Genomic DNA, 24686 nt, shown 5'->3' on the forward strand with positions numbered 1-24686 from the left:
TCCCGTTGCCTCTACTTCAGGCGCGTCTGTACCGCAAAGGGAAACTGTCCAGGTGTTGATGCCAACCCAATTTCCTCTGGCTCCACCTGAAAGATTTACTGGAGACCCAAAGAACTATCGCACGTTCGTTAATCAGTGTCGTCTCCACTTCTTGTGTAGACCCAATTCGTTTCCGGATTTGACAACCAAAGCGGCTTTCGTATTGTCGCATTTGGGGGGCACTGCTGCTGCATGGGCAAATCCATTGTTGGAGACCAACAGCCCTCTGCTATATGACTGCGATGAACTGTTGTCAGCCATGAGCAGGGTTTTCGACATGAGGTATTCTACTCAGGCCACCGATTTAGAACTGTTGAATCTACAACAGGGTAGCCAAACTTTAGTGGCCTATCTTGCACGATTCAACCAGTTGACAGCAGAAACACAATGGCCAGACGATAAGAGGACTGCACTCTTCTATAAAGGACTGTCTGAGGAATTGAAAGACGCTTTGTCAACAGTCCCTGTTGTACCCTCAGGATACATGGAGTTGATCGATCTTGTTCTACAAACCGATGCTCGGAGAACCGCCAGACAAGGTGAAAAGAAACCCTTCCTGTCCGCACCAAATCTTCCAGGAGTTTCTCAGCCCTCTTCTGGCGAACCTGAAACCATGCAAATAGGCGCTATTCGGGGTTGTTTATCCACCGCTGAGCGAGAAAACCGTCGCAAGAATAACCTATGCATGTACTGCGGTTCAGCGGAGCATTTACTGGATGCTTGCCCTAAAAAGCCAACAAAAAAGCCGGGAAACGCCAGAGCTTGGCAATAGTGGGAGTCCCTATGCCGGGTACCAAGATGGACTCCGCTTTGCCACTTAATGCTTCCATCGCCGTAGTGATATCTTTATACCTCAACGACATCACTGTTCAGACCCAAGCCATGATAGATTCCGGTGCAACGAACAGCTACATGGATATTGCTTTCTATCTATTCCTATGTCCACTAAACCGGTAACCGAGTCAGTTAAAACGGTCGATGGTTCTGCACTATCTTCTGGTCTGGTAACGGAGGAAACCATGCCTATAACGGTCTCCTTACCTGATGGTCATACTGAAAAGATGGTTTTTGACATAATCACGGCACCCCAATATCCAGTGATTCTGGGTCTATCTTGGCTGAAGCTACACAACCCTGTGATCGATTGGGTCACCGGTCATATCCAGTACCCTTCGGACCATTGTAACGAACACTGCTTTCTGGATTCCGGTGGGGTTCATAATACCCCTGTCTTGGCTTTTCTCGAAGGGTTGTCCAGAATAAATGCTATAGCATCACCTAAATCACTGATACCTCCGGAATATCGACAGTTTGCCGATGTGTTCGACAAAGGCAAGGCTGAGGTGTTGCCGCCACATCGCCAGTACGATTGTCCTATCGAATTGATTCCTGGAGCCAAAACTCCTACCAGTCGGGTTTATTCCCTTACCAAACAGGAAGACGCTGTCCTGAAGGACTACATCAACAAAGCACTTGAGACTGGGTTTATTCGCCCGTCTCAGTCCCCGGTCGCTTCTCCTTTGTTTTTCGTCCCTAAAAAAGAAGGGGACTTAAGACCCTGCATTGACTACAGGGCTCTTAATGCCATAACGGTTAAAAACCAGTATCCCCTACCTTTGATTGACGTCCTGTTGGATCAGTTGGGCTCTTCAGTGTTTTTTTCTAAACTAGACTTGAGGGGTGCTTACAACCTTGTTAGGATTAGGGCAGGAGATGAGTGGAAGACCGCCTTCAAAACCCGACATGGTTTATATGAGTACCTTGTCATGCCCTTCGGCCTGTGCAACGCCCCCGTAACTTTTCAGTTTTTTATGAACGATATATTCAGTGATTACATGGATCAATTTGTGGTCATTTACCTGGATGACATTCTGATATACTCAACATCCTTACAGGAACACATACAGCATGTATCCAAGGTACTTCGAAGACTAAGAGAGAACCATCTCTTTGTCAAAGCAGAGAAATGTGTTTTCCACTCACAGGACGTGGAATTCCTGGGGTATGATATTACCAGTCATGGCGTCAGAATGAGTCGATCCAAGGTAAAAGCCATCTTGGACTGGCCGGTGCCTGTTTCTAACAAATCCTTGCAGTCTTTTCTTGGATTTGCGAACTTTTATAGACGCTTTATCCACTCCTTCTCAAGAGTGGTGGCACCGCTTACCGCGCTAACCAGTCCTAAGGCTCCATTTCGCTGGACAACAGAAGCTCAGAGGGCATTCGATCTACTCAAAGAGGCTTTTACCACGGCTCCGATCCTGCAGCACCCGGATCCTGATCTGACATACATCATCGAGGCCATCATCGAGGCGGATGCTTCTAATTTGGCCATAGGTGCAATCCTTTCTCAGGTATGCAAAGATTCCGGGGTGGAACACCCAGTGGCGTTTTTTTCCCGCAAGCTAGCCTCATACGAAAAGAACTACACGGTGACCGAGAAAGAATTGCTGGCCATCAAAGACGCGTTGCTCGCATGGCGTCACCATCTTCTTGGTGCAAAACACCCGGTGACTGTCTACTCCGATCACCGCAATCTACAGGCCATCAAAACCATGAAATGCCTTACGGCCCGCCAGGCCCGTTGGCACTCGTTCTTTGCCCAGTTTGACTTCCGCATCTCCTACAGACCCGCAAGAGACCATACCAAGGCCGACTCTTTATCCCGTCTGCACTCTGGGGAGGACGACTCAGACAGCACTAAACCGCTTCTCTTGGCAGACCATGTAGTCTGTGGTTGTTCTGTTCAACCTACATTAAAGAAGGATATACTAGACTGGGTTAACCTTAATCCCCGGGAGATACATGACCTTCATCTCGATGTCAAAAGAGGTCTTCCGTTCATGAACGGACTCCTGTACTTACCGACAGAGGAAACGCGTACCAAGGCTTTGCATTGGGGTCACGATTCTCTGGTCGCAGCTCATCCCGGTCAAAGGAAAACGTTGGAACTTCTACAACGATGGTGCTGGTGGCCCAAGATGACTAGAGATGTAGTGGATTACGTCTCCTTGTGTGCCCTATGTGCACAATGTAAAAACACACTGAGTAAACCTATGGGATTACTGCAACCGTTACCGGTTCCTCACAGACCCTGGTTCATGGTTTCCATGGACTTTGTAGTCGAACTGCCTTCTGTCCAAGGTTACGACACGGTCTGGGTAGTAGTCGATTACTTCACTAAGATGGCCTTGTTCATACCTACTCAAGGTATTCCTACTGCTAAGGATCTGGCCGATATGTTCCTAAAGCACGTCTTCCGGTTTTTTGGTTTGCCCTCGGTTATTATCACAGACAGGGGCTCGCAATTTGCATCCCGATTCTGGAAAGCACTAACGCCTGCCCTGCTCATGGAGGATCGCATGTCCAGTTCCTATCATCCTCAAACTGATGGGCAGACAGAACGGGCTAACGGTACCATGGAACAATACTTACGCTGTCTTTACCCCGTGGTGTTAAGACCCCAGTCCATATGGGGTCTTAACACCACGGGGTGTGTGTGCGTTACTGGCATTGGATCATATGAGTATTCAAATTGAAAGTACGCTTACAGCTCTCGGTGTCATTAAATAACTAAAAAAATGTGTGTTATGTTAGGGTCTCACGATATGTGGTTTAAATACCATATAGTTTATGCTGTTGGCTGATATTTGATTGCATGAATTATCAAAATAGATTATAAACGTGAGGTTTTGCTGAACACGCTTTATCGGGTCGTGCACAATCGCATTTTTGGTGATAAAAGAGGGACGCTAAAACTTTTACTTTATACACCGGCACATAACATTTGGAACTAGCTTGTTTACATGGATTTAGGATACAGTTATGACTAATGGTTGCCCTATCTCAATTGTTATAATAACAGCTCTGAAACCTATGGGATCAAACCCGGGAACATTTTGTGATGAATAGCTTAACTCCCGAAGAGGGTAAGCCTTACAGCCTGAGATATGGTTTCAACAAATGAGATTGTTTTGCAATGAATAATACTAATGGGACATATCTTTTTTGTCTGTGTTATTGTGTGTATGTTTTCTTTCCCCTTCCCCTCTCCTTGAATCGTGGTTTATATTGTATATAATTAACATTTCTATTGTTTTATTGTTTCATTCATGGAATTACTTTTGGGATCCACCCAACATGTTGTTTTGTTTTTCACTTACTCCTTTGTATCCTTCCCATTGCCAATCCCCCTTTCTCTGTCTGGTGCACATTACAAATGGGTTTTTGTGCCGTTTTACTTTAATTTATGAACATGCAATTTTGACAATGGTGTTTTTGCTGTTGATACTGTGTGATTTGCACTGCTGTATTGATTGGCATATTTTGGGATACTCACTTGATCTCTACTACTTTTGTAATTTTTGCATATGCATACGACCTTTACTATTATGCTTGTCATTTTTGCATATATATACACAACGTTTGTTACTTGTATGATTTTGTAAGAAATACATTTAGGCCTGTTTTGAAGAAGGCCGTCCGGGCCGAAACACGTGTCAAACTAAGGGCCATTCTGTTAAGAAATTATATAATTAAAAAAACTTTCTGCACCTGATTGGGCGCTCCGTCCTGGATTTCTCTTCATTCTTTTTGACTATTTATGACGGGTTTCCAGGCTTCCTGCCCATCCAGTGACCTGCGACCTTACTTGAATTTTTTATTTGAAACTCAAGGGACATACTGTTCCTCCTACGTTATTTCTTGCAACTAATTGTAAAGGCTTGCATAGTCTTTTTGAGTTTTTTTGTTTGGTCGCCAAGGAGACCAGCTGTAACCATCAGCCTGGGTGTACCTGAAAACTTTAAGAAGAAAGTTGTTTTTATCTATCAGTACGTATACTTTTACTGTTAGATAAGGTTAAAAATGATATGTAATTGCTCAAGCCCTATCCTCAAGTGTATGTAGGGTCTCGAAGTTGAGGTCATCAGCCTATCAACTCTAGAGGTTGTCAACCGGTTTCAGCGGAGCTGATAACTAGCCACCTTCTTCAGGACGGAGAATCATGCATTCTCGATGACACCATGATTTCTTCAAAAGTCTCCACATCATGGAGGGTTGGAGAGTTTCTTTGGGGTTTCCCAAGGGCAATTCTGCTTAAGTCCCGATCCCTGTAGGGTTACAAAAATGGACAGAGGTGGGGTATAATCAGTAAAGGGGTAAGGAAACTCAAATGCTAGTGTAGCTACGGAAAAACAGAAGGTATTACCTGTTGTCTCACTGGGTGGTGTCTAGTGATGATGGTAGCCTTGCTGGTTTCACCTATGTATTTGGTGACTTCCTGCATGGACAGCCTACAAAATATATCCTCATTTGTCATATTGTGTACTCATAGTGTTGCAGATTCAACAAGTACAAACACACATAGGTAATTTCTGCATTGGGTTAAAATGGGGTAAAATATCTGCAGGGTTCAGGTCCCCTCTTGTCAGGCTGTATGGATTCTTTTTCTAAGTACTGGCATCTCTATTGTGTCCAGTCCTCTCAAATACTAGATGGAGCTGTGGAGAGGAGACCATGCGGGGTCAGTACTAGTTGTATCCTATACCATTGTGCTGTTCGTCAACAATTAGAAAGGTTAGTGAGCGGTGTGGCATTCGATGCATAATTAATATTGCTATGCCCGAGTGGAGACGGGATTGCTGTGACTGAACACTTGAGTCGCATCAATCCACGTGCTGTGTTTGAGCCATGTGCTATGGTGAGCTTGCGGTGCGCTCCTGCTGATCCTTACCCTAGTTGTTCTTCATAATCTCCCCCAAACGAAACGGAACGTCTGCAGTCAGTCTGCGATCACGGCCGCCATGTTGCGTTGAGCCTGTATTGCTTGGGACAACTTCGCGTAGTCACGTGAGGTGTGGGAACTACCAATATGCCGTAGCATGGTGGGGATTGTGGTCTTCTGGCGGGGGGTGTGCTGTTCGTTCCCGTATGCGTAGTCACGTGTAGTGCGGGAACTACCGGTGTCACCGGGGCTGCTGGGAGTTGTGGTGTAGAAACTTCATCGTCCCATTGTAGCGGGGAGAACCCATGTATTGTGGTCAGTCCTAGTGTATGGACCGATTCGGTCACATACTTTTTTATGGAAAATGCAGAGCCTGATGGCCCGTATTACTGTACGCATTGTGGCGTAATCGCAGTGTCACTGCGTACTAAGAATACTGCTCGCAGTTTATTGGGACATGTGGGTCCCAGAAAATACAAATGAGCCCAAGGTTCGCCGGGAGATGTAGTATGCCTCGGGTGGTCCAAGAAGGGCCCACTATTAAGTGATTATTCTGCCCAAGGTTGCACTGTTTGTGTAGTCACAAGTATGATGGGAATGAATGACTATTGAGGGTACATGTGTTAATGCCCAAATAGGACTTCAATGTCTCGCCATGCAATACAGCGCTGGATGATTTACTAGTGCAGGATGATGTGCAGCAGTCTAATACGCACTGGAAGTCCTGAGTTGTGGCGGATAAACTCATGTATCTGGGTCTTTCAGTTTACTGCACGGCCAGCGTTTGCCAACATATTTCTTCGTTAAGGCCAGTCTTGTGGCTTTGAAGCCTAACAATCCACATTTGTCCACTTCTTAATAACAATGCAGCTATATTTCGCCTCTTTTTGGTACAGTGACTTTCTCTAGGATAGTCCATGTCAGGTCGTTTTCGGAATGCCCCTTTGTCATGTAATGCTCTACTAGAGGGGCAGTGCATCGTTTGGTCCTGATATTGGATCTGTGTTCGCAGATCTGAGTTTTTATTGTACATGTTGTCATTCCGATGTATCTCATATTACATGGACAGTGTATCAGGTATACTACATTTGTAGTATTGCAATTTGTGAAAGTCCTCTGTTCCCACGGATATTTCCAGCCAATGTCTACTGTGGTGGTACGTTTTGTGAATTGACACACTGAGCAGTTTCTGCAGGGAGCATGTCCAAGTGGTCTTGGTGCATTCCAAAGGGTATTAGTTTCATGGGGTTTGGTTTCTTGGTATATATGTACTAGGCAGTCTCTGAGGTTTCTTCTTCTTTTGATGGCAAAGAGTGGTGCTGGTAAGTTGTGATCATCGACATTCAAAAGATGCCAGGATTTTTGAATTTCTTTTTGAGAAGATGAATTACTGGTGAGTGGCTAAAGACTGCTGTAATGACATCTGAAACCCTTTCCGTTTTTCCGTGTTGTGTTAGAGTTACTTCTCTAGGGATGTTTCTGGCCCTCTTGCATGCTTGTTTTATGATTTTGTTGGGATAGTTCCTTTCCCTCAAGTTGATTGTGTGTGAGTCTTTCAGCCTTTATGTCATATTCCATTTTGGTGGTGCAATTCCTCCTAAAGCGGAGGAATTGTCCGAAAGGCAGGTTCTCTTTGAGGGTCCTTTGATGGAAGCTTGCATATTCTAAGAGGGAGTTCCAGTCTGTAGTTTTGCAAAACACAGTGGTTTCGAAGGTCTGTCCTGTTCTTTTAATTGTAAGATCAAGGAACGTGGCTTCGGTTTTGCTCGCCTCATGGGTAAATTTAAGAAATGGGTCCAGTCTATTAATCCATGTAATGAAGTCAGTTAAGGTGTTTTCATCTCCCTCGAAGAACATGAGGATGTCGTCAATATAACAACGCCAACTTATGATTGTTTTCAGGGTAAATGAATTTTTCTTCAAAAGACGCGACATACAGGTTTGCTAAAGTGGAAGCAAATGTTGCTCCCATAGCTGTCCCAGCTATTTGTTCATAGTATGTGTCTTCTTTGAGAAAAAAGTTCTAAGTGAGTGCAATTTCCGCTAATTGCAAAATTAGGTTTATGGGCATGTCTAACGTACCTGTCTTCTCTACTAGGACCCTTTCTACTACTCTCAAGGTCTCTTGTTGGGGAATCCTAGAGTATAATGATTCTATATCCATTGTTACAGTAAGGATGTCTGGATTAGCCAGATGTAAGTTCGTAAGGTATGTGAGGACTGATGTGGTGTCCTTGGTGTAAGATCGCATTTTAGGCACCTCGTTTTGTAGGAAAAAGTCAGCGAATTGTGACAGAGGTTCTAATATAGAACCGATCCCCGACACTATCGGTCTACCTGGTGGTGGAGTGGTCCCTTTGTGAATTTACGGGAGTGCGTAGAAGGCTGGGCATCTGGGATGTTTGGCACACAAAAAATCTGCTTTTTTTTTTAATGGGATTGATTAAATTTCTTAATCTTTCTGTTGGATACTGCTCAATTTCCGGTACGTGTTGTCATCTTCAACCAAAGTATTCACATCTTGTCGTAGTCCTTTTTATTCATGACGACGATGGCACCCCCTTTGTCAGTGGATTTTATCGTAATCTCGTCATTGGTTTTCAGTTCATTCAGCGCTGCTGTCTCCTTCTTAGTCATATTGTTGAAGTATTAAATTCCTCCATCTCAATGGTTTCGAGTTTTTTCAAAATGATTTTTTCAAAGGTCAGTGACTCTGCTGTTAGTTCATGTGGAGGGGGGTAGAATGTTGATTTGTTGTGTAGTTGTGTGACATCCTGTGCTCCTTCGTATGTGTTTTTGGAGACATATTGTTTCAACCGAATTTTTCTCATGAGCTGAGACAGCTCAATTCTTGTTTGAAAAGGGTTGTGGGGTGCAGTAGGTACATATGAGAGCCCTTTCTCAAGTACTTTCAGCTGATCTTGTGTCAGTACTGTGTTAGAAAGGTTCAAGACCAGGGACTCTGTCCTGGCTTTTTCCGGGTTCAGTCTTACTCTGGAGGTTGGTTTTGTTCGTACCATCCTCTTCCGCGATTCCTGGTGACCCTAGGAGACTGCTATTGCCACCATCCTCTGGGTCTGACACGTCCTCTTGGGGCCTGAAAACCCCAAGTTTTTCCACCTCTGTTCTGTTCCTGGTCTTCGAAACGCAGGGTTCTGTTGGATCTGCCTGAGTCTTCGTCTGAGCTTACACTTGAAAAATTCCAATTTCCTGGTCTTGGTCTATTTCTTGGTTGAAATTGCCTGCCTCGTGCAGAGAAGAACAAGTTACTTCTTACCTTGTAACGTTCTTTCGACGGGATGTTCCTCCGACGTATTCCTTATCTTTGATAATACGTTTCCAGCTTGCAGGCCTCGGAAATCTTTTCTGTAGAGGGCGCTGCGCTTCGACGTCCGCCGAGTCGATGTCCCTCGACGGCCACCGTATCGGCGCCGACATCATCATGCCCATAAATAGCCACGCGCTGCGTCCGTTGCTCAGTTCCGTTTTGTAGCATAAGAAAAGTCATGCCTGAATTGGTTATTGACCTTGAAGGAGCGTAAGCTGCAACCACAAGGGAAGTATCACTGAGGGGATGGTTGGGACGGGCGATAAGGAATACATCGGAGGAACATCCCGTCGAAAGAACGTTGCAAGGTAAGAAGTAACTTGTTCTTCGAAGGGATTGTGTCCTCCGACGTATTCCTTATCTTTGATAGACTCCCATAGCAGTGGCATGTAATTGGAGGTGGGAGTGAAAATGTTATGTATCACTTTAGGGATGGACCGAATGTAATACAGCCTTGCCAAATCTGGTCTCTTGAGTAGTGGAGGAATCAAGATTGTAAAATTTTGTGAATGTATGTGCGGACGACCATGTGGCAGCCGCACATATGTCTCGGACCGGTACCCCTCTTTGGAGAGCCGAAGAGGCTGCAATACCCCTGGTTGAATGAGCCCTGAGATTTTGGGGTGGCTCTTTACCTGCCAGTTTGTAACATTCCAGAATGGCCAAAATAATCCACCTGGACATGGTTTGTTTTGTTATGGGTAGTCCCAACTTGTGACCCGAGTATCCTACAAACAGTTGGTCTGCTTGTCTGATCCTAGCCATTCTGCTGATGTAAAAGCTGAGAGCTCGCCTTGGGTCCAGCCTGTGTAGCCTTTCTTCCTCTTTCCCCGGATGGGGAGGAGGGTAGAACGAAGGCAAGGTCATTTTCTGAGTAATATGAAATTCAGAAACCACCTTTGGGAGGAAATTAGGCTTCACCTGTAGGACAACTTTGTCCTTGTGGAAGATTGTATGTGGGGGTTTACAGGAGAGAGCTTGGTGCTCGCTCACCCTCCTAGCAGATGTTAGTGCTAACAATAGGACAGTTTTAAGCGTGAGAAATCTCAGCGCACAAGAGTGAAGTGGTTCGAATGGAGTGCCCATTAGGAAGTTTAAGACTAAATTTAAGTCCCATAAGGGAACCTGGAATTGTTTTGGAGGATAAACATTAGTTAATCCCTTGAGAAATTGTACCACTAGAGGAAGTTTGAAATACAATGGTTCCTCCGCAGTGCGCTTGAAGATAGAAAGCGCTGCGGGATAGCCTTTTACAGTGCCAACTTGAAGGCCTGAGTTTGCCAAGTAGAGTAGAAACGATAACACCGTTGGTGTACCACATGAAAAAAAAGGGTCAATATTCTCTTCCCTACACCAGCTGCAAAATTTGTTTCAACGGCAGCGGTATAAAGACTTTGTTGCTGGCCTTCTGGCCGAAAGCAACACCATGACATCATCAGGGAGATCCCAATCCTTGTACCTAACCCTTTCAGAAGTCAAGCGTGAAGGTTGAGGGTTCTGGTTGCTGGATGGAGAACCTGACCTCCCTTCTGCGAGAGAAGATTCTCTTTGAGTGAAGACGGATTGGAGGGCAGATGGACATATCTAGAAGGTCCGGGTACCACGTTCTCCTGGCCCAGTCCGGGGCAATTAGGATCATGGTTTTCCAGAATCCTCTCAACCTCCTGATCATTTGAGGAATAACAGGGACTGGTGGAAACGCGTAAAGGTGTGGAAACTCCCACTCCGCTACAAACGCGTCTCCCAGAGCACCTCTCGGGGGAAATTCCCTTGAACAGAACAGATCGCACTTCGTTTTGGTGCTTGTGGCAAACAGATCCACCTGAGGGGTTCCCCAAAGGGCGAAGATCTCTTGAAGGACTTCCTGAGCTAGCTCCCACTCGTGGGAGACTGTGCTCTGCCTGCTTAGAGCGTCCGCTGTCAAGTTCTTCTCTCTGGCTAGGTGGACTGCCGATAGAGAGATTCCTTCTTGGATTGCCCAAAACCAGAGCTGCATCGCCTCTCTGCACAGTGGCAGTGATCCTACACCTCTCCTCTTTTGTTGAGGTAGTGCATGGCCACCGTGTTGTCCGTCATTATCAGGACATTTCTCCCCTGTACTGATGGCAGGAAAGCTTTCAGCGCTAGTCTGATCGCTCTCAGCTCCAATAGGTTGATGTGTAGTCTGGACTCCGGTGGAGACCAACGACCGCTGACGGTCAAATCGTTGGCATGGGCTCCCCACCCCGTGAGTGAAGCGTCTGTGACTACTGTTACCTGCGGCCATGGTTGCCAAAACAGTTCTCCTTTCAAGATGTTCTCTGGATAGGCCCACCATTGAAGGTCGCGGGCTACCTTGTCCAGAATCCGGAGGAGATGTGTCATTCTCCCTGAGAATTGCGACCACTGACTTCTCAGTGCCCACTGAAGAGATCTCATTCTCAGGCGAGCCTCTGGCACAAGGAAGATGCAGGATGCCATGAAGCCTAGCAATCTCAAAAAGTCGAAGGCTGGGAGACGTTGGGCATTTTGAAACTTGGTGACCATCTGTAGAATATCTTGAGCCCTCACCTCTGGTGGCGAGGCTTTTCCCAGGGAAGTGTCCAGGACCGCTCCAATGAACTGGAGTCTCTGTGATGGTATCATCTGTGACTTCTTTAAATTGAGGGAGAAGCCCAGTTTGTGAAGGAAGTGGCAGACATAATCTAGCTGGGCCTGGGCCTGTTCTAAAGATACAGCCCTGATCAGCCAATCGTCCAGGTAGGGGTAGACGTGGATCCCTTCCCTCCTTAGACTCGCCGCCACTACCGACATCAGCTTGGTGAAGACCCTCGGGGCGGAGGTCAGCCCAAATGGCAGAACTCAAAATTGATAATGAGAGTCGCCAATTGCGAACCTCAGGTATTTCCTGTGTTTGAGATGGATTGGCACATGGAAATAAGCATCCTGAAGGTCCAGAGATAGCAGCCAGTCCTGGAGCTGGAGGGCCTGAAGGATCTGAGAGAGAGTTACCATCTTGAACTTGTCCTTCCTGAGGAACTTGTTCAATTCTCATAAGTCCAGGATGGGTCTCAGTCCTCCGTCCTTCTTTGGTATGAGAAAGTAGGGGGAGTACCAGCCCTTGTTCCTATCCGCTACAGGTACCGGTTCTATGGCACCTTTCTCTAGCAGGTCTATAATTTCCTGCAAGAGGAGCGGATCTGGAACTTTTAGAGAGCCTGTTCCCCGGTGGATGACTCTGAGGAATGTGTAGCAAGGGTAGGCAGTAACCCTGGGCAACTGTCTCCAATGCCCAAGCATCTGACGTTATAGCCTGCCATTCCGTCAGATGGTGAGTTAACCTGCCCCCTTACAGGTGTATTGTGTGGGAAGGCCTTAGAGTGGTTTGGGGGCGGCTGATGCAGATGCAGAGGGTAAAGAGGCACCTGCTGCTGCTGCGGCCTTGGTACTTTTGACCCGTCCACCTCGGGTGGATCTCCTTTGGCCTCTGAGCCGGCTGTCCTCTGCCTTTCCCGAATGCAGAATAATAGCGAAAGGACTTTCCTCTCCCAGAGATTCCTGAGGGGCAAAAAGGAGCTTGGCGGATAGCAGCTCCTAAAGATTTTGCTGCTGCTTTAGAAGTCTGCAACTTTTCCAGACTGTCATCAGCCTTTTTCCCCGAATAGTGAAGAGCCGTCAAAGGGCATATTCAAAAGTCTGTCCTGTACATCTGGAGCAAATCCAGACTTTCGCAACCACGGATGCCTGCAGATTGTTGTACTTGCCGCCATGGCCCTGCTGATACTGTCAGCGGAATCTATGCCAGTTTGAAGTGATTCGCACATGGCATCTTTGCCATCTTTAATAATGTTAAGGAAGGCTTCCTTTTCCTCTCCTTTGGGTATGCAGTCAGCCGCAGATGAAGCACACTCCCATAGTGTGTGACTGAACCTGGCGAGCGTACAGGTGGCGTTGATGGACTTCAACGCCATACTACAAGCAGAGAAGACTTTCTTCGCCATAGAATCGTACCTCTTGTCATCTCTATCCTGTGGGACATTAGGGTAAGCGGTCCTACTGCTAGATGAAGTTGCCGCTTGAACCACCAGGCTCTCTGGAGTCGGGTGTTTTGACAAGTATTCAGGGTCAGCAGCCGCTACCCTATACTTGGCTGACAATCTTTTATTGACCGCAGGGATAACTTCAGGAGTTTCCCAATTAGATGTCATTTTCCTTTGTAAGGCTGCATGGAAGGGGACCACAGGGTCCTCCTGTGGACCTTTGTCTAATATGTCTGTTAGGTCATACTGTTGAAAAACAGGTGAAGGCGCAGACCAACCCATACATTCAATAATTCTTGCCATAAGGGTTGTGTAGGGTGTTTCGGCATGTTCCCCTGGGTCTGGTTTAACAAATTCCACTTCTGGGGAAGTGTCCAGCCCACTTGCCTCATGTAGTGACTCCTGTAGGTCCTTCAGCCTTCTTTCATCAAGAGGTGAAATCCTCTGAAATAGGCAGTGTGGTCCTCTGTAACCCAAATGTTTCCTGGTCAGAATCTTCCTCCTCTTCATAAATTGAAGATAGTCCAGGGTACTCTGACTCAAAGGGCATATTCAAAAGTCTGGCCTGTACATCTGGAGCAAAGCCAGACTTTCGCAACCACGGATGCCTGCAGATTGTTGTACTTGCCGCCATGGCCCTGCTGATACTGTCAGCGGAATCTATGCCAGTTTGAAGTGATTCGCACATGGCATCTTTGCCATCTTTAATAATGTTAAGGAAGGCTTCCTTTTCCTCTCCTTTGGGTATGCAGTCAGCCGCAGATGAAGCACACTCCCATAGTGTGTGACTGAACCTGGCGAGCGTACAGGTGGCGTTGATGGACTTCAACGCCATACTACAAGCAGAGAAGACTTTCTTCGCCATAGAATCGTACCTCTTGTCATCTCTATCCTGTGGGACATTAGGGTAAGCGGTCCTACTGCTAGATGAAGTTGCCGCTTGAACCACCAGGCTCTCTGGAGTCGGGTGTTTTGACAAGTATTCAGGGTCAGCAGCCGCTACCCTATACTTGGCTGACAATCTTTTATTGACCGCAGGGATAACTTCAGGAGTTTCCCAATTAGATGTCATTTTCCTTTGTAAGGCTGCATGGAAGGGGACCACAGGGTCCTCCTGTGGACCTTTGTCTAATATGTCTGTTAGGTCATACTGTTGAAAAACAGGTGAAGGCGCAGACCAACCCATACATTCAATAATTCTTGCCATAAGGGTTGTGTAGGGTGTTTCGGCATGTTCCCCTGGGTCTGGTTTAACAAATTCCACTTCTGGGGAAGTGTCCAGCCCACTTGCCTCATGTAGTGACTCCTGTAGGTCCTTCAGCCTTCTTTCCTCAAGAGGTGAAATCCTCTGAAATAGGCAGTGTGGTCCTCTGTAACCCAAATGTTTCCTGGTCAGAATCTTCCTCCTCTTCATAAATTGAAGATAGTCCAGGGTACTCTGACCTCTGAAATGGTGTAAAACCCATCTCTAAGGCAGAAGGAGCCAAACTCGTCATTATTGGGCGAGAAAACGTCAATGTCGTCGACGCCGATGTGACAGGCTTCGAAGGCGCCGAGAATGGCGTGGAAAAAACTGGAAGGGGTCTCGAAGAACTCGAGAGGATCGGGATCCTACTCAAGGACATCGACGACGGTCTCGGCGTCGTGCCGGAGGCCCTTGGAATCACCGTTGGCTGTGGAGTAGCCTTGGTCTTCTCTTTCATCGGCGTCGATGTCGGCGTCGACGATGGCGTTGAGTCGATCGACCGATGCGTCGAGGAACCCTTCGACAACGGCATCGATGGCGCCGATCCGAGCGTCGAAGGAATCTTCGACGACGGCGTCGAAGATGGTGCCTTCTTACCCGATGGCTCGTGGCGCTCTCGGGTGGAATGTTTCGCCGGGTGCTGCGACTCGCGGCGTTTTGATTTTTTGGGTTTTTCACCCAGGGTATCACCCTCAGCTGTCTTCGAGGGGGTCGAGACCGCGTTCTCGAAGACGCTTAACATTTTATTTCTGAATTCCTCCCACTCAGCTTGAGAGCTGTGTTTAGTGGGACAGGAGACCCTTTCTGGGGACACAGAAGACGAGGAAGGGGATCTTCGACGTCTCTTTTTTGAGTGTCTTGCTCTCGACGAATGGTGGGAGCTACTTCGAGATCTACAATGGGAATGTTTTCGACGGCGAGGAGACGAATGCCTCGACTCAGCCCAAGAAACCTTCGAGGAGGTTTTGACTGACTTACCTCTCTCGAGCTTCCCCTTGCACTCCTTCAAGGCTTTCGCAGTCATGGACATGCAGTCCTCACACTCCGAACAATGGTGCTCGGATCCCAAGCACCACAAGCAGATCCTGTGTGGATCCGTTATCGACATTTTTTTACCGCAGTCTCGACATTTCTTGAAGCCGGATCGCGGCTTCGTCGGTTCCGATGAAGATGCCATCGCGAACGAGAAGGTATTATTCGAGTAGATATAGTAGTTATCCTGACTGAACTGAGCAACGACGTTCCGAGGCCCCACGAAGCGCAGAAAAACGGAACTGAGCAAAGGATGCAGCGCGTGGCTATTTGTGGGCATGATGACGTCGACGCCGATACAGTGACCGTCGAGGGACATCGATTCGGCGGACGTCGACGCGCAGCGCCCTCTACAGAAAAAAATTCCGAGGCCAGCAAGCTGGAAACGTATTATCAAAGATAAGGAATACGTCGGAGGACACAATCCCTTCGAAGTTGTTATTAGGGGCATTGCTGTTTTTTTCTGCTTCCTCATTGTATGCAATAGTTGTATATGGATTCTTTTTCTCATGTGAGAATGCTACAATGTCTTTTTTCAATTTAATAACTTTTTTGTTGACAATAAGTTCTTTGAAGTCCTTTATTGTCGCATCTAGGGCTGCCATGTTCTTCAGGTAGTCTCCTACTATCATTTTTGTTGCCAGAGAGCGTCCTGTTTCGTGATAATCTCCTTCATTAGTCTTTCTGACACGGTTTTGGCAGTATCGATTATTAGAATGATCCAGTCATGTGTACATTTGTTAGCTATAAAGCTCCAAGCTTTCCTGAATTGTAGTTCTTCCAGGAAGATTCTGGGCTCTATTCTAATTATGAGGCCATTGGGGGCGATGTGTGCCCACAGATATTCAGTCATAATGGCTCTGTGTAACACTGTTCTTATCAGTTTTTTCCAGAGGATTTCTAATTCATTCCAATCATCACCCTTTGTTGCTATGGCAGCTTGTTGTTCGACTCCTAAGACGGAGGGGTTAGCTAAGATTCGTTCTATGAGTTCTTCTGCGAAGGCTAAATATGTGACTTCTGCCATTGTCATCTAGTAATTGAGTTCCTTTTTGTTTCCCTTTGTGACGATCAGGTCACTTCAGATTACTCCCGGTTCCGTATTTATTCTTTTTTTAGAGTGTCCTTTTCGGTAGATTAACTCGCGGTTTTTCACGCCGTCAGAAGAATAGATGCTGACAGTAGAAGTCAATGGGCTTCCACTACTTGTCTATGCCCCAACGTATATACCACAAAACAGACAGTAGTTATTTAATTTTAAAAAATTATTCCTGGGTCTAAGTCCCTATTGATAGCTATCTGGCCCTGTGTCCAGATATCTCAGATATCTCATTCTCCCCATTGCAACAATCTGGGGACTCATCAACTTAGGATCTGACAACCCGGTCATTGTGGACGCCTACTCCCGCTATGCCCGCCCCCCAGCCTCTACCTTGCTCTTCTGTATTTGCTGCTAGTCTCCCCTGTGCCTCTTGCTGTGACCTACTGGAGATTGTTTTGTTCTAAAATTGCTTCACAAACCAAACGATCTGGAAAAACATGAATCTGATGCCAAAGAAACCACAGAGATGATAAATAGGATGCCATGTATAGTTAATCTAAACTAATTCAAATTACCACTTGGGTAACTGGAGACCTGAAATCACAGATGTTTTGGCAACTCTAAGCCATAATTATTGGACTGTGGTGCACCTGTGTATTTGTTTCCATATTTTAAAAGAAGCATGAATCTCCAAGCTCAAACAACCTTTTGCTCAAGTCTTTTACAAGGAAACCATAGAAATAATGCGACTACTAACCTTCAGCACTTGCTCCAAGTTCTCCAGCTTGCTTTGGAGTTGTTGGATCTCTTGGATAGCAGAATCACGTTTTTCAGTCACTTTCGCGAGCTGGTCCCTTAAGCCAACATTTTCAGACTCAACCTTAAGTAAACAAAAAAAGATAGTGATCAGATTCATAACTTCTGTTTAGAAGATATATTTATTTAATAGTGATGCCGGTTCTGTAGGAGTTTCTTCTTACCACAAATGTTGAGGTCACAGACCCAACATTTCGAAGAACAAAATTCACAATAATGATTATTGCACAGAATGGCATGCTAAAAACAAGATTTAGGGCTTCATCAGGAGTTGGGTGGTATTCCAGCAGTTTTACTGCCGGGATACCACCCAATGCAGTTACCGTTACCGCCACTTTGTCCAGCCAGTATTACCGCTGGACCACAATTGGCAGTAGCGGTGTAAGTCCCCATTTTTATTTAGTCCATAGGACTTAATGGGGCATTTTCAGGACAATAAATGTCGCAGTAATTGTGCTGAAATTGGGCATGAAGTCGGCGCATTCACCTCCAGCTAAGAGCTGCAGGTGAATCCTCCGACTTTCCCCCAAAGTCGTGATTGGGCAGTGAAGTAATGCGGCGGTAACGCTATTACTGCCGCATTTTTACCGCACTGCCCACCTTATGATTAGGCCCTTAATGTGGAATCTCTAAAATATTAACGGTTTATGCCAAAAAAAAACAGAAGAAAATTGTTACTCACCATAGTATCTAGTGTACTCCTAGTTCATAGTCCTCTTTCCTTCTCACTAGTGGGAGTGGGATGAAACCGGAGCCTTCTTACACCATAAAACTTAAAATTTGAAGCATGCAAATGCAAACCTGAGCATGCCTGCGCATGCTGACTCCTCCCACCGGACTCGCCTGTCAGTTCTTTATCCATTTGTGCACTAACAAACCGATTTATGGGGATGGAGCGTTAGACAAAGGGAGGGAAGGAAACTATAGACTAGGAGTACAATAGTCCCTACTGTGAGCAACTGTTTCGTAGTCTTTCCTCCAAAATGATGAGATTTCATAGCAAGGAAAACCTCAGGGAGAAGGAGAGTCCTAAATGATTTACAAATAAATTCCACAGGATTGCCAGACCAAAGCTAGTTCCAGCTCTGGAGCTAGTATCTAGCCAATAGTGGATCATGTGGCAGCCTTACTGATTACATACCAAGGAACATTAAGCTGCAAAGCCGTAGTTTGGGTTTAACTCTGATAGCGTGAGCAGGAAGGCCCTTTGAAGAGCAGAACATAGCAATGGTTAATGCCTGAAACAAGCCACCTACCTATGGTGACCTTGGAAACCTGGAGTGCCAGTGTGCTGTTCCCCACCAAAGGTAACAAATAATGCAGACATCCTTTCCTTATTAGTTTTGCCTGCAGATATAGAACTTAAAAGATCTCCTCAGAACAAGAGAATGTACAACTGTGTCAGCAGGAGATTGCGAGTTAGGAAAAAAGGCAAGAACAACCACCTCCTCATAAATATGGAAAGAGGAAACCACTTTAGAATAAAAGCTTGATGGGTTCTGTGAAGACATCATGAATGAGAAACAGACAACGAGATAGAAGAACAAGTTACTTACAGCTGGTAACGTTCTTTCGACTGGATGTTCGTCCCACATATTCCTCATCTTTTGGTATCTCCAATATCCAGCTTCAGTTGCTTCAGAAAAATGTTTCAGCAGAGGGCACTCTGCGTCGATGCGGTCGACTATGACCCTCGAGGGCCTCCGTCTCGAGGATGTCATCGAATGTTCGAGGCTATGAGAATTAAATAAAGTTGGTAGCCTCGAACAATGGGAAAATCCCATAGAGATATATTTGTGGTCGAATATAAAAAGTAGTATCCACTGCCACCAGCCAAATCTCGATCAGGGGGGACGGAGACGTGCCCCCTCGACTAACAGACCCCGGGGCAATCGAATTGCCCCGACCAGTACGTCCACAATATGATGGTTTGTACTGGTTTCTGTTCATAATTTGGGACTAGTAAAGCCAATGGTGACTTTACATGCCCTGGGAGACAGTAGTCAGTCCCAGGGTATGGAGTCTATGGTGGGGTGTCACTATGACACCCCGGTGTCACTACACTGAGGGTGCTGTGTAACACACATAGTAAAAACACATGAGACCCTATGGAGTAAAAGACCCCATAGCCCATAAAACACATTAACAGTCAAAGGAACCCCTCAAATCATGTCCACGAGAAAAGAGACTCACTCTTGGCAGGAGAAAAAAAAAAACTCCAGAAATCCAGCAAAGCTGCTGGGGGACTCACTAGGTTAGGAAATTCAGCCTAAACAGAGAATTCTCCCTAACAAGGAATATGTGGATGAACATCCAGTCAAAAGAACGTTACATGGGGTAAGTAACTTGTTTTTGGAATGGATTGTGTCCTCCCACATATTACTCAATAGGCTCCCAAAGCAGTGTTATTTTTGGCGGAGGGAGTAAGAATTTAGAAATCAAGGGTTGTCATGAACCGAATGAAGGACTGCTTTCCCAAAGCTTTCATCATGACCTAAGGTGGAATCAAGCCAGTAATGCGTTGTAAAAGTGTGAATTGTAGACCAAGTGGCTGACTCACAAATGTTTTTTATAGGAACAGTTCTTTGCAGAGCAGAAGAAATAGACATGGCCCTAGTGGAATGTGCTCTCAAGCCTTCTGGGAGATCTTTCCCGGCCAGCCATAGCATTCAGTAATAGCTCAAATAATTCATATGGACAATGTCTGTTTGGTTAAAGCCTGTCCTAGCCTATGACCAGTGTATCGTACAAACAACTGGTCATCCAGACGAAAGCTTGTCATCCTTGAAATGTAGAATCTCAGAGCCCTTTGTGGGTTGAGTCTGTGTAGCCTCTACTCTTCCTTACCAGGATGAGGTGGAGGGTAGAAAATAATACTATCTTTTGTCCCAAGTCAAAATCTGATATGACCTTAGGTAGGAATTAAGGTTTGTCCCCAAGGACGACCTTGTCCTAGTTAAAGACCGTAAAAGGCGGCTTAGAAGATAGTGGTTGCAACTCACCTCACGGGCCGATGTTAGCGCTACCAACAGGATGGTTTTGAATGTTAGTAGTCTTAAGGAACATGAATGGAGCGGTTCAAATGGTGCACACATGAGAAACTTTAAAACAAGATTAAGGTCCCAAACTGGAACCTGAAAAGGAGATGGAGGGAACACATTAGTGAGTCCCTTCAGAAATGTTATCACCAAAGGTATTTTAAAATATTATGTTTCTTCAGACGAGTGCTTGAAGATGGAAAGTAACCTTTAATGGTCCCAACCGGAACCCCAGATTGGCCAAATACAGCAGAAAAAATATCACCTCTGGTGTTTTGCATAGCAAAGAATCCACACTCTTATCCCTGCACCAGCTGCAGAATTTGTTCCAACAGGAGCAGTACAAAGACTTTGTTGCTGGCCTTCTGGCCGAAAGCAATATCTCAGTTACGTCATCCGGGAGGTCCCAATCCTTATGCCTCGGCCCCTCAGAAACCATGCATGAAGGTTGAGTGTCTTGACCTCTGGATGGAGAACTCGACCCTCCATTCATGAGAGAAGATCCTCTCTTTGTGGAAGATGTATTGGAGGGCAGATGGACATTTCCAGAAGGTCTGAGCACCAAGTCCTCCTGGCCCAATCCGGGGCAATTAGGATCAAGGATTTCCCAAACTTTCCCAACCTCCTGATCACGTGAGGAATGACGGGGACTGGAGGAAACGTTGAGTGTTCCCCAAAGGGTCAAGATCTCTTGAAGGACTTGCTGAGCTAGTTCCCACTCGTGGGAGACTGTGCTCTGCCTGCTCAGAGCATCCGCCACTGTGTTCTCCTCTCCGGCTAGGTGAACTGCCGGTAGGGAGATTCCTCCTTGAGTTGTCCAAAACCAGAGCGGCATTGCCTCTCTGCACAGTGGTAGTGACCATACACCACCTCTCTTGTGGAGGTAGTACATGGCCACTGTGTTGTCCGTCATTATCAGGACATTCTTTCCCTGTACAGAGGGCAGAAAAGCCTTCAGCGCAAGTCTGATTAGGCTCAGCTCCAAAAGACTGATGTGTAGTTTGGAGTCTGATGGAACCCAACTACCACTGATTTTCACATCATGGGCGTGGGCTCCCCACCCTTTCAGTCAGACATCCGTAACTACCATTATCTCTGTCTATGGTTGCCGAAAAGGCTCTCCCTTCAGAATGTTGCCCTCACAGGCCCACCACAAGAGATCCTGTGCAACCCTGTTTGGAACCTGAAGTAGGTCTGACATGTTGTCCAAGAATTGAGACCATGGTGTCCTGAGAGGCCATTGAAGGGATCTCATTCTCAGAAAAGTCTTTGGCAACTGGAAAATGCAGAATGCCATGAGGCCGAGCAACCTCGAAGTCGAAGCCCGCGAGATGCTGGGCACTCTGAAATTTGGTGACCATCTGCAGAATGTTTTGAGCCCTCACCTCGGGTGGCAAGGTCTTTCCCAAGGATGTATCTAGTATGAACTGGAGCTTTTGCAACTGTATGTGGGACTTCTTGTAATTGAGGGAGAAGCCCAGTCTGTGGAGGGAGTGGCAGGCCTAGCTGAGATGATCCAGGACTTGATTGGGAGAACGCACCGTGATCAGCCAATCGTCTAGTTAGGGGTAGACGTGAATCCCCCTCTCCCGAGACTCGCTGTCACCATCTCCATCAGTTTGGTGAAAACCCTCGGGCGGAGGTCAGCCAGAACGGCGAACCACAGGTACTTTCTGTGCTTGAGGTGGATTGACACAAGAAAATAAGCATTCTAAAGGTCCAATGACACCATCCAAACCGAAGGCCGCAGGGCCAGAAGGATCTGAGAAAGTGTGACCATCTTGAACGTGTCGTTCCTGAGGAACTTGTTCAAGTATCTCAAGTCCAAGATGGGTCTCAGTCCTCCGTCCTTCTTGGCGCTTAGGAAATATGGAGAATACCATACTGTGTTGCTCTACAGACAGGTACTGGCTCTATAGCATCTTTCTCTAGCAGGGTCAACATTTCCTGCACAAGGAACGGATCTGGAACCTTTAACGAATGGCTCCCCGGTGGATGATTCTGAGGTCTATGAAAGAAGGGGAGGCAGTAACCTTGGGGTAATACCCCACCATTCTCTCAGACGCTGAGACAGTCACTGGGGTGTCATGAGTCAAGATTTCAGAGAGGTTTTGAGGAGGCTGAAGCAGTGGCGGATGGTAAAGATGCTGCTGCTTGGGCGGGCTTTTCACCTCTTCCTCGTCCACTTTGAGGGAATCTTGTTTGGCCACTTTGACCAGCCATTCCTCTCGCTCTTCCAACTGAGGAAGAGTGGCGAAAGGATCTACCTCTCCAAGACGGTCCACTGGGGTGAAAGGGATGAAGCCGCCTATAAACCTATAGACTTGGCTGCCACCTTTGAGGTCTGCAGCTTCTCAAGGCTTTCGTCAACCTTGCTGCCTAAGAGATGACACGTCAAAAGGCATATTGAGGAATCTAGGCTGCACGTCCGGTGCAAATACAGACTTCCTCAACCACGCAAACCTGCTATCACGGTGCTTGCTGCCATGGCTCTGCTGATACTGTCAGCAGAATCCAAAGCAGACTGAAGAGACTCACACATGGCCTCCTTGCCATCTTTTACAATGACCAAGAAGCAGTCTCTGTCTTCCCCTTCGGCAATATGTTCGGCCGCCATGGATACACAGTCCCATGGGGTGTAGGAGAATTTTGCAAGGGCACATGTAGAGTTGGCTGATTTTAGAGATAGGCTCCCGGCAGAAAATACTTTCCTTGACAAGGCATCTATAAGCTTACCATCCTGGTCTGGTAGGATCGTCGGTTAGGCAGCCTGCTTGGAGGTACCTGTTGCTGCTTGCACCATCAGGCTTTCTGGGGTAGGATGTTTAGACAAGTAGCTGGGGTCACTACTTGACGGGCTATATTTTTTGTCCACATGCCGGACTTAATTCCTGTACTTCCCAATTAGCACTTACTCTCTTTTGTAGAACGACATGAAAAGGTAGGATTGGTCCCTTTGAGGACCTTTGTCCAGGATATCTGTGAGGTCATCCTGTTCGAACGGGCAGGCCTGTTCCATGCCATAAAAATCTGTGACCCTGGTCATTAACTGTCTGTAAGACGCATCTGCGTGATCATCTGCTTCTGGCTTATCAAAGTCCAACTGTGGTGAAGTGTCCACTCCACTGGCAGTCTGTACATTTTCACACAGGTCATGTAACCTAGATTCTTCTGATATAAAGCTATCAGGGAAATTAGGAGTGCCATATTGCAATCCAAAGGGCAGGTCATTGTCATCAGAGGGTTCATTGTCCTCATAAATGGATGCGAGTGACTTAAAGAAATCCTTCCTAGGAAAGGGTGTGAAAGTTTACTGAATTATTGGCAAAGGCGTTGATGGTTTCGATGGTTTTGAGCCAGATGCCGATGGAGTCGTCAATGTCTTTGATGCCTTGTTGTGTCAATGGCGCTGATGGCGTCGATGACTTCGAAGTCGATTTGCCCGTGGACTTCGTCTGTGACGGACTTTGATGGCTCGAAGGATTCGTCGATTTTTCATCTAGTCGTTGCCTCAACTGCTCTCAATGAGAATCAGGCCTGTGTCCTGGGCTCAAGGGCGTGTAGGATTTGGCTTGAGCCCTTTCCTTACCGGCTTCAAAAGGCACGGTAGGAGCATGGCCTACTTGCTTTAAGGGTTTCTGGCTCTCGAATATCTTTAGCATTTCCTGCCTCAATGATTCCCATTAAGCCGGAGTAGTGGCCTTAGTAGGGCAAGATATACTCCTCTCAGGAGAACAGTTGGACACAGAAGATGAAGCAGGCAAATTATGATGCCTTTTCTTCGACTTCTTCGTGACCTGGACCTTTTAGACTTCTTCCGTCAAGGAGATTCGTCCTTCGCTTCGTCGGAGCGAAGGACGAATTTTTCGATGGGGTAGTCGAAGGGTATTTTTTGGGGAGTCTACCTACCTTCTATTTCCCTTTACGCTCATTCAGAGCTTTACCGGTCATTGACTGACACTTCTGACAGGCACAGAGACACCACAAGCACATTCAATGGGGGTCCGTCAGTGACATTTGTCGTTGCAGTCTTGTCATTTTTTAAACAGGTTGTCGGAGCAGAAGACAAAAACGACAATTTTTGAAGAGAATGATGAAGCACGCTGTAGTTCATGAAGCAAAAGCTTACTCTGAAAAACAGATCTGAAGCCAATGGGTGCTGTGTGTGCTATATATACCTTCGATGACATTGAGACGGAGGCCCTCGAGGGACATCGCAGCGACGCACATCGCCCTCTGCCGAAAAACTTTTCTAAAGCAGCTGAAGATGGATATTGTTTTACAAGTAATATTTTTTTGAAAAAACAAGTGTTTCAAATTGCACAACGGTATGCCACCTTATGCACTCCTGGTCAGCTATGTGTATTAACGTAAACAGCAAGAGAGTATTCACCATCACCA

The 24686-nt window shown here is 46.4% G+C and overlaps 1 protein-coding gene across 9 annotated transcripts in view; it reads right to left on the reverse strand.

Moving 5' to 3' along the window:
• The window catches only part of TSPOAP1 (TSPO associated protein 1), a 3887333-nt gene that overhangs the window by 2378080 nt on the left and 1484567 nt on the right, over window positions 1-24686 (reverse strand). For all 9 annotated transcript variants that reach the window (XM_069614850.1, XM_069614845.1, XM_069614847.1 and 6 more), the window contains exon 8: window positions 17189-17311. In XM_069614850.1, coding sequence (XP_069470951.1) covers window positions 17189-17311 — 123 coding nt within the window. The remainder of the gene's footprint in view (window positions 1-17188; window positions 17312-24686) is intronic.

This window comes from Ambystoma mexicanum, chromosome 9 (assembly GCF_040938575.1).
Source record: "Ambystoma mexicanum isolate Mex_15411 chromosome 9, UKY_AmexF1_1, whole genome shotgun sequence".
Classification (NCBI taxonomy): domain Eukaryota; kingdom Metazoa; phylum Chordata; class Amphibia; order Caudata; family Ambystomatidae; genus Ambystoma; species Ambystoma mexicanum.